Here is an 11,063-nt window from a genome sequence, read left to right as displayed (position 1 = left end):
TTTCTTTACTTTCAAGCTTTACTTTGAGAAAAAGTCAGAGCACCCAAAGCGGTGCTGGTGTCTTTCCACAAGAGAGCCAGGAGTTCGTCTCTGCCTGCTTGCTTTTTTTTTCCTCCTTGTTTGCTTATTTGTTTTTAGTATTTTTAGTATGTTTTGGAAACACTTCTTTAGAGTGAGTGTTTAAAAGTCAGTTCGCCCTTCCCCTCGCTCCCTGAGGGCGCCTCCCTCTCCCAGACCTCGCGGCCAGTGGCGGCGGGGGTGCCACCCGCAGTCCTGGGGGCGCGCGGGTGTCACTCGGGGGCGCTCGGCTCCCGCCACCCCCAGTCTGTCACCGGCCGCGAGCTCCGGCAGTCGGGGCACTTCTGGGGGACGAGAAAGGAACCGCCGGAACGGTGGTGAAACTTTCGCCCGCTGCCGTTTCCGGAGGAGCCCAGGGTACCCGGGCCGCCGGAGCGGGCGGAAAGCTCAGCGCTGATCCTAGGGTCCGCGCCCCATTTCGGGAAGCGCTCGGCCGGTCGACATCCCCGGGACAGGCGGGCACCTGTGGCCTCCGGGGCGGGCGGCCCCCGAGCCGCAGCTCCTCCTTAAAGCCGCGGCTCCGCCCCGCCTGCCCACGGTTCCACCCAGCCGCCGGGTCCCCGCCGCCTCGGCAAAGTGTCGCAGAGTCGCCAGCCGCCCAGGAGCGCGCCGTCCGCCCAGCCCCTGAGCGTCCGGATCCACCGAGGCCATGGCCAGCGAGGAGCTGGCGAGCAAGCTGCAGCGGCGACTGCAGTGGGAGGAGGGGGACAGCGGGCTCCAGCCCGCGCCCGGAGCCGCCCCAGACCCCGAGCCCCAGCCGCAGCCGCCCGCCTGGGCGCCCACCGCCAGAGCCGACGCCGAGCTGAGCGCGCAGCTGAACCGACGGCTGGACATCAACGAGGGCGCGGCGCGGCCCCGCCGCTGCAAGGTCTTCCACCCCTACTCGGAGTTCCCGGAGTTCAGCCGCCGCCTCATCAAGGACCTGGAGAGCATGTTCAAACTGTGAGCTCTCCGCGCCGGGCGCCCCCGGGGACCCAGAGGGAAGCGGCAGGGGCAGCGGGTCGGTCTCTCGGACTCGGAGTCCCAGGCCCCGCTTGCGGTGGAACGGAGGGGGCCAGTGCAGCGGTTTCTTTATCATTTAACCCTAACGACCCCCAGATCCCGCACTCCCCGAGCGATCCCGGCGCGGTGGTGGTGCTGGGTGATCACCCGGGGTGAGACACCGAGGGCAGGAGCTGCGGTTCTCCCTGACCCAGCTCAGAGGTTCCGCTCGGGCAACCGAGCCCGAGTCCTGGGCTCAGGGTTCCAGACGGCGGGTCCCGCCCCCTCCGCCGCCTGGCGGGGAGATTTTGCCCAGCGCGCAACTTCTAGGAAACCGAGACGCGCTGCGCCTCACCTGCCAACTTTTATCTCCCGAGGGAGAAATTAGCCTTCTTTGTCCTTTATCTTTTGAAAACTAAGGAGGAAACTTATCCTTGGTTGCCGCGCGGGGTTTGATGTACCCGCGGACACAGAGAACTGGGGGTTTGTTAAACTCTTTGCAGAAGATCAGTACGTTCCGGGAGCGAGCGCGTTTGGGGAGCCTCCCGGGGGCGTCGCCTTGACCGTGTTCCCCCTTCTTGCCTCTTGGGCAGGAGGCGCCCGTCGGAACCGGACACGGCAACTGGCAACTGGTCCGGCGGGGGCTCATTCCGGTCGTGCCCCTCGGGGGAGCCCCAACCCCGGGCGATGGAGGCAGCGTTGCCTGGCAGCCTGTACTAGTAGTCGGCCTTGTAGCCTGGCAGCTCCCTGGGCCTCAGTTTCTTCATCTGGATAGTAGGGAAAAGAAATCATCCTGCCTTTTAAGGCCAGAAAGTATTTTGCACACCATAAGCTCCCAACTGAGCTATTAATATTTGTCGGAGAATTGCGCCAAGACCGGGAAATGCCTAGGGGGACCTGAGGCCGCCGGCCAGGTCTTGCTTGGGGCGTTTTAAAAAGCGCTTGGAATGTGTTTGTCCTACCCGCGGAGGTTTTATTTAAAGGCGCTGTGGCCGGCACTGTGTCGCGGGAGCCTGAGCCCCTTCCTGAGGCCGGACGGTGTCCAGCTCCAGCCTCGGCACCGAGGTCGGCAGATTGGTACCCCGAGCCACCGCGTCTCCTCGGCTTCCTCTACACCCCAGTTTCCCGGTCCCTCGCTTCCAGGCTTTGTTCTCTGGAGTTAACACCTGGTGGATCTAATTTGGGCCATTTAGGTGCCCTGGGGCTTCCCAGGCGGCGCTAGTGGTAAAGAAGACACAGAAGAAAGAAGGAAACTGAAGCGAAGTGTCTCTGTCCGACTCTGCGACCCCGTGGACTGTAGCCTACCAGGCTCCTCAATCCATGGGATTTTCCAGGCAAAATTTCTGGAGTGGGGTGCCGTTTCCTTCTCCAGGAAAGACGACGTAAGAGATGCGATCTGATCCTGGGTGGGGAAGATCTCTGGAGGAGGGCATGGCAACCCACTCCAGTACTTTTGCCAGGAGAATCCCATGGACCGAGGAGCCTGGCCGGCTTCCGTCCCTAGGATCACACAGAGTCAGAGAAGACTGAAGCCACTTAGCACAGCAAGGAAAGCTGTCAGGGCGGAACACTGTGACTGGGGCAGAGACTGAAAAGTGCCTGGTTCGTCAGCACCCCTTTGACTTAACCGGGGTTACGCCTTTCCTGGCATACTGCTCCCCGACTGACTGCATGCAGGGCCCAGCCGTTCCTCCCAGTGCAGGTGGCTTTAGAGAGGGCTTCGCGGGGATCATCATCTTCCTGTTGCTTTGGGGTCATTCAGATTTCATTTATTTTTATTATTATTATGTTTTTTCTGTAGAATAGTCTTTGAAAGGCTGTTTGTTTGTTGACTGCCTAAGAGTAATAAAGGGGGTCCACACAACCTAGACAGCATATTAAAAAGCAGAGACATTACTTTGCCAACCAAGGTCCGTCTAGTCAAGGCTACGGTTTTTCCCGTGGTCATGTATGGATGTGAGAGTTGGACTGTGAAGAAAGCTGAGCGCCGAAGAATTGATGCTTTTGAACTGTGGTGCTGGAGAAGACTCTTGAGAGTCTCTTGGACTGCGAGGAGATCCAACCAGTCCATTCTAAAGGAGATCAATCCTGGGTGTTCATTGGAAGGACTGATGCTAAAGCTGAAACTCCAATACTTTGGCCACCTCATGCAACGAGTTGACTCACTGGAAAAGACTCTGATGCTGGGAGGGATTGGGGATGGGAGGAGACGGGGACGACAGAGAATGAGATGGCTGGATGGCATCACTGACTCTATGGACGTGAGTTTGAGTGAACTCCGGGAGTTGGTGATGGACAGGGAGTCCTGGCGTGCTGTAATTCATGGGGTCGCAAAGAGTCAGACACGACTGAGCGAATGAACTGAACTGAACACAATCAGATGGTTGGATGGCATCGCCGACTCGATGGACATGAGTTTGAGCAAACTCTGGGAGTTGATGATGGCCAGGGAGGCTTGCTGCAGTCAATGGGGTTGCAAAGCGTTGGACTGAACTGAACATAATCAGAGGGGCTTGGGAGATCAAACAAGATGGCACCGATGAGGGAACAGATGCTGAAAGAAGGTCAAGCTAAAGGGCAGGCAGCGTGTGGTCTAGGGTCCTGAAGAACTGGCAGCCTAGTCAAGTGTGGGACTTCTTTCTCCAGAGCTACTGTGTTAGTCACAAGTCTAGGTGGGGTTTTCTGCCACTCTCAACCAAAACTGGCAGAAACGAAAAGGGCATTAATGGGCTCAAGAAGTTTAGAAAAAAGGGCTGGTGTCAGGTATGGCTGGATCTGGGAGCTCAAATGATGCCCTCAGAGGTTCATGACTTTTTCTGAAGCCAGCTTCCTCTCTGTGTGCTCCCCATTCTCGGGTGGCTTGTCCCTGGTGGTGGCGGTGTGGCCACAGCAGCTCCAGTAAGTCCAGTGGGACGGGTAACCATAGCAAAGGCCTTATTATGTGTGTGTCTTTTGTAGCTTTACTATTGTTTCTGGTTGGCTCTGAGTCTATTGCTGCAGCCAGGGGAATTCATTGCTCTGATTGGCTGGGCCTGATTCACGTGCCCCACCCTTGGCAGAGGGCTTGGCCATGGGACTCTTACTGAGGAAGCCAGTGTGTGCGCTGTGGTAAAATTACCACCTTCCTGTGAAGGCCAGGTACCTGCTGTGACTGCCAGGGGCAGGGACCATTGGGAGAATCATGCTTTCCCTGATGGTGGTTTGGAAAGACCCCTCCCGCCCCCCAAATCTAGTGTTGTGCTGTGTTTAGGTCGCTTCAGTTGTGTCCGACTCTGCAACCCTATGGATTGTAGCCCTCCAGGCTCCTCTGTCCATGGGATTCTCCAAGCAAGAATACTGGAGTGGGTTGCCATGCCCTTCTCCAGGGGATCTTCCCTGCCCAGGGATTGAAGCTGGGTCTCCTGCATTGGCAGGTGGGTTCTTTACCACTAGCATCATCTGGGAAGCCCCCCTTAAATCTAGTATCAAGACCCAATTATCCATTTTGAGTTTGGAGAAGGTACTGACAGAGCCGCCCCGCCCCCCCCCCCCATTCCAGGGTCATTTGCTGTGATCGTGGGCAAGTTGCTTAACCACATCTCACTTTTCATCTGTAAAACGCGGGCAGCTGTTTCTTTCAAGTTTTTTCTTTTTTTTTAAATTTATTGTTGGCTGTGCTGGGTCTTCGTTGCTGCACGGGCTTTTCTCTAGTTGTGGTGCCTGAGTTTTTCACTGCCGTGGCTTCTCTTGTTGTGAAGTACCAGCTCTAGGGCGTCGGGGCTTCAGTAGTTTCAGCTCCCAGGCTCCAGAGCACAGGCTCTGGCTCAGCGGCTTAGTTGCCACGTGTGGGATCTTCCCAGATCAGGGATAGAACCCACGTCTCCTGCACTGGCAGGCAGATTCTTTCCCACTGAGCCCCCAGGAAAGCCTCTTTCAAGTGCTTGGTGCGGACTGAATGAGAGGAGTAGGTGGCGCGTGCCAGGTCAGTGTGAGACGAGAGACAGGGGCGTTCTGCTGAGAGCCGTCCCCCAGCTTCGGCTCCAAGCCCCAAGTCCATGTCCAAAACCCTCCCCGGCCCGCTACCTACACCGGCACAAACAGGGACTCCTTGGCCCTGACCCCCGTGAACGCCCGCCTGAGCGTGATGGGGTACCCCCCTCAGGGGTTCCTGACCCGTTTCCTCCCCCGGGAGGCAGCTGAAATCTTGCTTCCCCCAGCCCACCAGGGTCAGGAGCTCCCAGCCTGGACCCCTCTGACTCAGCTCTGCCCTTCAGTCCTCATCCCCCTCCTACCCGGGAAGGCTTCTGTAGGGCCTGGCATCTGGAGATTTGCCACCTGCTGGCCTGGCACTGCCACTTTCCTGTAGGTGCCCTTTGCAGTTGATGAGCTCCTTGATCCAAGCTTTGCTCACAGCTCAACCCAGCTTTCCTGCTGGCCCTCTTTCATGTTTTCCTCTTCCTGCTGTCCTACATGACTTTAAAAAAAAAAAAAAGACTACATCTAGGTAAGTCCTCTTGAAAACCTCATTTTTGCTCACAGCCCCCTTCACATCTAGTCACTCCTGCACTGAACCTTTTCTGCAGCTGCTCTCTGAGACTGGGCAAGGAAAGCACTTTGTGGGGGTCTTCCAGGTGCCTGTGCCCCCGGGCATGCTCACCCCTCCCCGATCCTCTCCCTGCCCTGTGAGTGTATTGCTACAGCGTCACCTTGTGCAGCCAGAAGCTGGTCATTGCCACGTGTCTGCTCTCCCTGAAGCGTACCTCGTTGCTGTTGTTCAGCCACTAAATCATGTCTGACTCTTTGTGACCCTGTGGACTGAAGCCCGCCAGGCCTCTCTGTCCTCCACTATCTCCCAGAGTTTACTCAAACTCGTGTCCATTGAGTCAGTGACGCCATCCAACCATCTCATGCTGTCATCCCCTTCTCCTCCCACCTTCAATCTTGCGCAGCATCAGCGTCTTCTCCAATGAATCGGCTCTTCTCATCAGGTGGCCAAAGTACTGGAGCTTCAGCTTCAGCATCAGACCTTCCAATGAATATTCAGGGTTGATGTCCTTTAGGATGGACTGGTTTGACCTCCTTGCAGTCCAAGGGACTCTCAAAAGTCTTCTCTAGCACCACAATTCAAAAGCATCAGTTCTTTGGTGCTCAACCTTCCTTATGGTCCAACTCTCACATCCGTACATGACTACTGGAAAAATACCTCTTCGTCCCTTTTTCTACTTCCTTTGCTTTTTATGCTTAAACTGAAAAAAAATCATGTGAAAAATCTCAAAGAACACATAACACATTAACTTTCCATATTTTATCCATTGGAGAAGCAGTGCTTTGAGACTGTTAAGAACATGAACGTGGAGCCAGGCTCCCTGGGTTCCAACCTGACTCTAGGCAGGTTACTGGAAGGCTCTGCGCCTCAGTCTCCCTTTCTGTCAGGTGGGGACAGAATGGCACCTGCCTTGTGAGATTGTTGTGGGAATTAGATGAATTCATGTATGTGAAGCAGTCAGTGCAATGCTTGGCCCACGGTGAGGCCAGTCGGTTTGAGTCACTAATTTTCACAACTGCAATTTGGGTGGATATGCAGATTCTGTGTTGTCCGTTTTGTTGAACAGTTTGCAAACACTTTGCAATGTCTGGTTTATCCTTTGAAGCTGATTTCTCCTGCAACTTGAGCTATGGAGTGTGGACGTGGAGTGTGGCCGCTTGGTGGGTTATTGGTCCCTCTGGGACTGCACCCAGGGGGTTTGTTGAAGGGATTTACTCACTGCACTGTGGGGCGGGTGGATGCGAGTCCTAGGGCTGCTGCAACGAGGACCACAAGCTGGTGCCTTAAGAGAGATGTGTTTTCTCACCATTCTGGCAGCTGGAAACTGGAGTCGTGGTGTCAGCTTGGCCACTCTCCCTCTACCGGCTCTAGGGAAGCACGCTTTCATGCCTCTTCTAGCTTCTGGTGGTTGCCAACAATCCTTGGCATCCCGGGCTTAGAGACACATCACCCTAGTCTCTGCCTTGATAGCCCATGGCATTCTCCCTGTGTGTTGTCTTCACGTGGCCTTCTTGTATAGACACCTGTCATCGGATTTAGGGCTCATCCAAATCCAATGATTTCATCATCTATTTTTTTGGTTGTGCTGGTCTTGGTTGCTTTGCCCAGGCTTTCTCTCATTGTGGCGAGCGGTTCGCAGGCTCCTGATTGCCGTGGCTCCTCTTGGTACAGAGCATAGGCCCTAGGTGCATGGGCTTCTGTAGTTGCAGCACTCGAGCCCTGTAGTTGTGGCCATGCTGAGGGATGTGGGGGATCTTTGTCCCCTAACCAGGGATCAACTGCACTTCCCCTGCAGTTGAAGTCCGGAGTCCTAACCATTGGACCACCAGGGAATTCCACAGTATGGCTTCATCCTAATTCAATTTACCACGTCTGCAAAGATCCTATTTGCATAGAGGTCACATTCTGCAGTTCTGAGTGGCTGTGAATTTTGAGGGGACCCCCTTCAGCTCATTACTGAGGGTGGGCAGAGGTGTCCAGTTCATGTACACCATGACTGTCTCGTCCTGACCTCCTGGGAGAGTGCAGTGGTGGTGGGGAGGCCCTTCCAAGGAACCCTCAGGTTTAGGAATGTCAGAGTCTTAACCACGTTAGGTTATTTAGGTGATTTAGGACTGTCTGAGAGGTAACCCAAGCCAGAATGATTCCTACCCCACCAGAACGGGGATCAGATGCAGTTGCCATCTAACTGCAAAAAAACAAACAAAACCAGCAGAAAACCCCTACTTGTGCCAGGAGTGCACTTACTTTCAGCAAGAATTTCACTTCTAATCAGTCTCTAGATCCAGATTGTGATGTCGCCTTTGAGTTCACCCAGAGCCTGACTTGACCGGATCAGAGTATGCCCATTCTTTTTGTCTGGGGCTCTACTCACATAGACTTTGTAAAACGTGCTTTGATCTCTTAAATACTATTTAAAAGTATTTTGCCTAGGGATTTCTTACATTTTCAAGGTTTTAAAAACCCCTGGATTCTTGCCAGCCTGTGAACATAGTGGGGGTCATTTGTCTTTATATTGTTGGGACCTGGTATGTTGTAGAAGAGAGAGAATTTTCTAATGAGTGTGGGAAGCCAGAGGCATCACCAGCCTGGCCGGAAAAAGTTCCCTTTCCGTCTCCAAGCGTGTTACTGGATAGCCTGGGCCCAGAGAATAGTGGCCTGATTTTAAAACGAAGAGGGAGAGGGCCCCGAAGAAACTGACTCTACAGTGTGTGTCCAGGGCTGTAATAGGAGCTGGTGGAGCGGTCAAGGTTAGACAGGAAATTTTAATTACCCTGGGCTTATCCAGAGGCCCCGTTCAAAGGGAGGTAATGAGGGCAACCACTTAAAGGCAAGACCCAAATACAGCATCTTAAAATGCAGCTGTGATGTTTTTGAAGCATGCTAAAAGCTTGTGTTTCAATTCCCCACAGAGAGGGTGGGGAGAGGAGCGTTTGGCTATGGGAAAGTTGTCTTTTTATTCAGAATCCGAAATGATGATGTCATGGACGCCCTGCCAGCACCCGACTCCCCGTCACCAGTGAACTCCAAAAAGGCGGGGCTGTCCTGGAATTCTTCATTTCTCATCTCCCCCATCCCCAGTTTCTTTTTCTCCTCCCTAGATTTTTCTCTGAGGGAAGGAGGAAAAGATGTGGAGATGGAGGGCTGGGAATTTGCCAAAGGGGTGAAGGGAGCCGAGTTAAGGAGGTTTGCTAGGGAAGGGGGAGGGGAGGCAGCCCACCTACTCTTATCTGTATCTTTCGAGTGAATTGCCTTCTTCGCAGAGAAAGGTGGGTGGAAATAACCGGACATTGAGTGCTTCTTTTTCCTCCCGTGGAGAAAAGCAAGGGCTTCTGACTCTCCTGATTGTGTCTTTGGTGCAAAGTGATCCACCTTAGAGTTGAAACTCCCTCACCTGCACTGCGCGTTTGACTGTTTTGGTTGAAGGTGGGGCAGGAGAACTCAGGGCTTGTCTGAATTCCTGGCGAGTGGTCAGCCAGAACCCAGCCGTCTGCTTCTGTTTGAGGCCTTGGTCTCTGGCAGAAAGATGCTGTAACTGGGAACTAGTTCTTAAGGGGTTTAAGCACTGGTTCTCTTTGCCCTGCCGGGGTGATGTGGGAGGAGCTGGAAGGAGATGGCGCGGTTTCCGGCCGTTTCATCTTTGCAGAGAGCTTCCTTCTCTCTATTCCTTGCTCCTCACCTCCTCTGCTGGGGACGTCTCCTCCACCCTCCTCATTACAGAGCATCCTGTTTCATGAGAATTCGAGTGACTTATTAAAATCCTACATGAGGCAAAAATAAAAAGTCTTTTTCCCTTTCTCCCTTGCAAAATTAATTAAGTGCCTGGTGTCAAAACTTCAGGGCTTCCCCGATGGCTCAGCAGTAAAAGAATCTGCCTGCAATAAAGGAATCTGCCTGCCAATGCAGGAGACGCGGGTTTGAGCCCTAGATCGGGAAGATGCCCTGGAGGAGGAAATGGCAACCCACTCAGTATTCTTGTCTGGGAAATCCCATGGAGAGAGAGGACCTGCTGGGCTACAGTCCACAGGGGCACAAAGAGTCGGATACAACTGAGTGATTGAGCACGTTCAAAGCTTTAAGGTCCAGGGGACCCTAACTGTATTTACACCCTTAGCCCTATAACACCTCCCTGCCCTAGTCTAAATAGTGGATAGAAATACCTTCCTCCACTGGATTTGGGGAGTTTGATGGACATGGGCTGTGTCATGCGTGGTTTTACAGTACAGCTGACCCAGGGAATCTCTCAGAATGTGTTGCATGAATCAAATCTTTGGAGCTAGTGGCTCCCAGGCCCGTCTTCTTGGGCAGAGATACTCAGTGGAGGAGCCCAGCCCTCACGCTGGGTTTTTGCACGGCTCGTTATTGGCTGCCTGCTTCACGGATAGCTGTGTATCACACGCACTCTCGCAGGCTCACCGCTGCCTAGAGGCATGCTCGCTCACACTCTCACGCACAGCGTTGGCCTCATCACAGAGTCCTCCTGGGACAAACCTCTGCCTTCCCCCTGCTTCTGTGTCCCCTGAGTGTTGATGACTGAATGGCACCCTGGTGCTAAGTCTCAGATGCTCCTTGGAAGGCCTGTGTACAGGGGGACCTGAGTTACTGGAATGTGGACTGTGCCATCCTGCAGTCCTGATCTGTACTCAGTGGCCCCGAGATGCGGACCTGAGGCTCCCTGGTAAATCCTTCCTAGGTTCCCAGGCTGCCTGGACCTTCTGTGACCCCCTGCCTCGGTGTTCCCACCCCTGGGCTCCCGTGGCCAGCACAGTCTGTGTGTTTGCTGATGTCTGCTCCTGTGGAATGGTAGTAATGGTAATAATGATGAATCTTTTTCTCACCTCCTGTCGTGATCTGTTCATTCATTCAGCTTTCTTATTCATTCAGGGAAGCACATGCCAGGTACTGGGGTTGTCCAGATTGATCTGGACGGGTTTCTGCCCTTGAGACACTCAACAAACTTTGAACAGTGGGACGGATTGACCACAATACTGCTTGACAGGGAAGGATTCAAATTCCAGGAAAGCTGTCCACCACCCATGTACAGGACATACCGGGTAGCCTAGCAGACCCTGGGGGATGCTGCATTCAGGAGGTCGATCGTGATCTTTCTGGACACAGTCAGGGAGGAGCAGCCAGCCAGGACTGGGAAGGGATTCAGGCCCTTGATGGATCTAAGGTCTCTTAGAGCCAGAGGATGGGGGCTGAGAGCTTGAAGTCTGGTGGGGACTTGCTCGACCTTAGGGGGCAGAAGGTGGGCAATGAAGCTGCAGTGAAAGATACATTGTAGAGAAGAAAGAGCTTTCTCCTGGTTGGAGTTGTGGAGCAATGGAAGGAATGATCTCAAAGGTGGTAAGCCCCTTTGTCGCGAGTTCCAATGGAAGGTGGGTAGTCTTTCTTCATGGAGTGAAAGGTTTGCAGTAGGAAAGGGTTGGAAAGTTCTTGGGAGGCTGGGGGGTGGGCTAGATGACCTTCAAGGTCC

At 53.9% G+C, this 11,063-nt stretch overlaps 1 protein-coding gene across 1 annotated transcript in view; it reads left to right on the top strand.

Annotated features, from left to right (window-relative positions):
* The first annotated feature begins 260 nt into the window (after positions 1–260).
* The window catches only part of EFHD1 (EF-hand domain family member D1), a 44,282-nt gene continuing 33,479 nt past the window's right edge, over positions 261–11,063 (top strand). The window contains exon 1 of the mRNA XM_055403268.2: positions 261–1,020. Coding sequence (XP_055259243.1) covers positions 728–1,020 — 293 coding nt within the window. The 5' untranslated portion in view covers positions 261–727. The remainder of the gene's footprint in view (positions 1,021–11,063) is intronic.

The sequence above is a fragment of the Moschus berezovskii genome, chromosome 4 (assembly GCF_049115385.1).
Source record: "Moschus berezovskii isolate FMDL1 chromosome 4, NW_MosBer_1.0, whole genome shotgun sequence".
Taxonomy (NCBI): domain Eukaryota; kingdom Metazoa; phylum Chordata; class Mammalia; order Artiodactyla; family Moschidae; genus Moschus; species Moschus berezovskii.
Note: the sequence above shows the minus strand (reverse complement) of the source record. Positions and strands in the feature narration are given on the sequence as shown.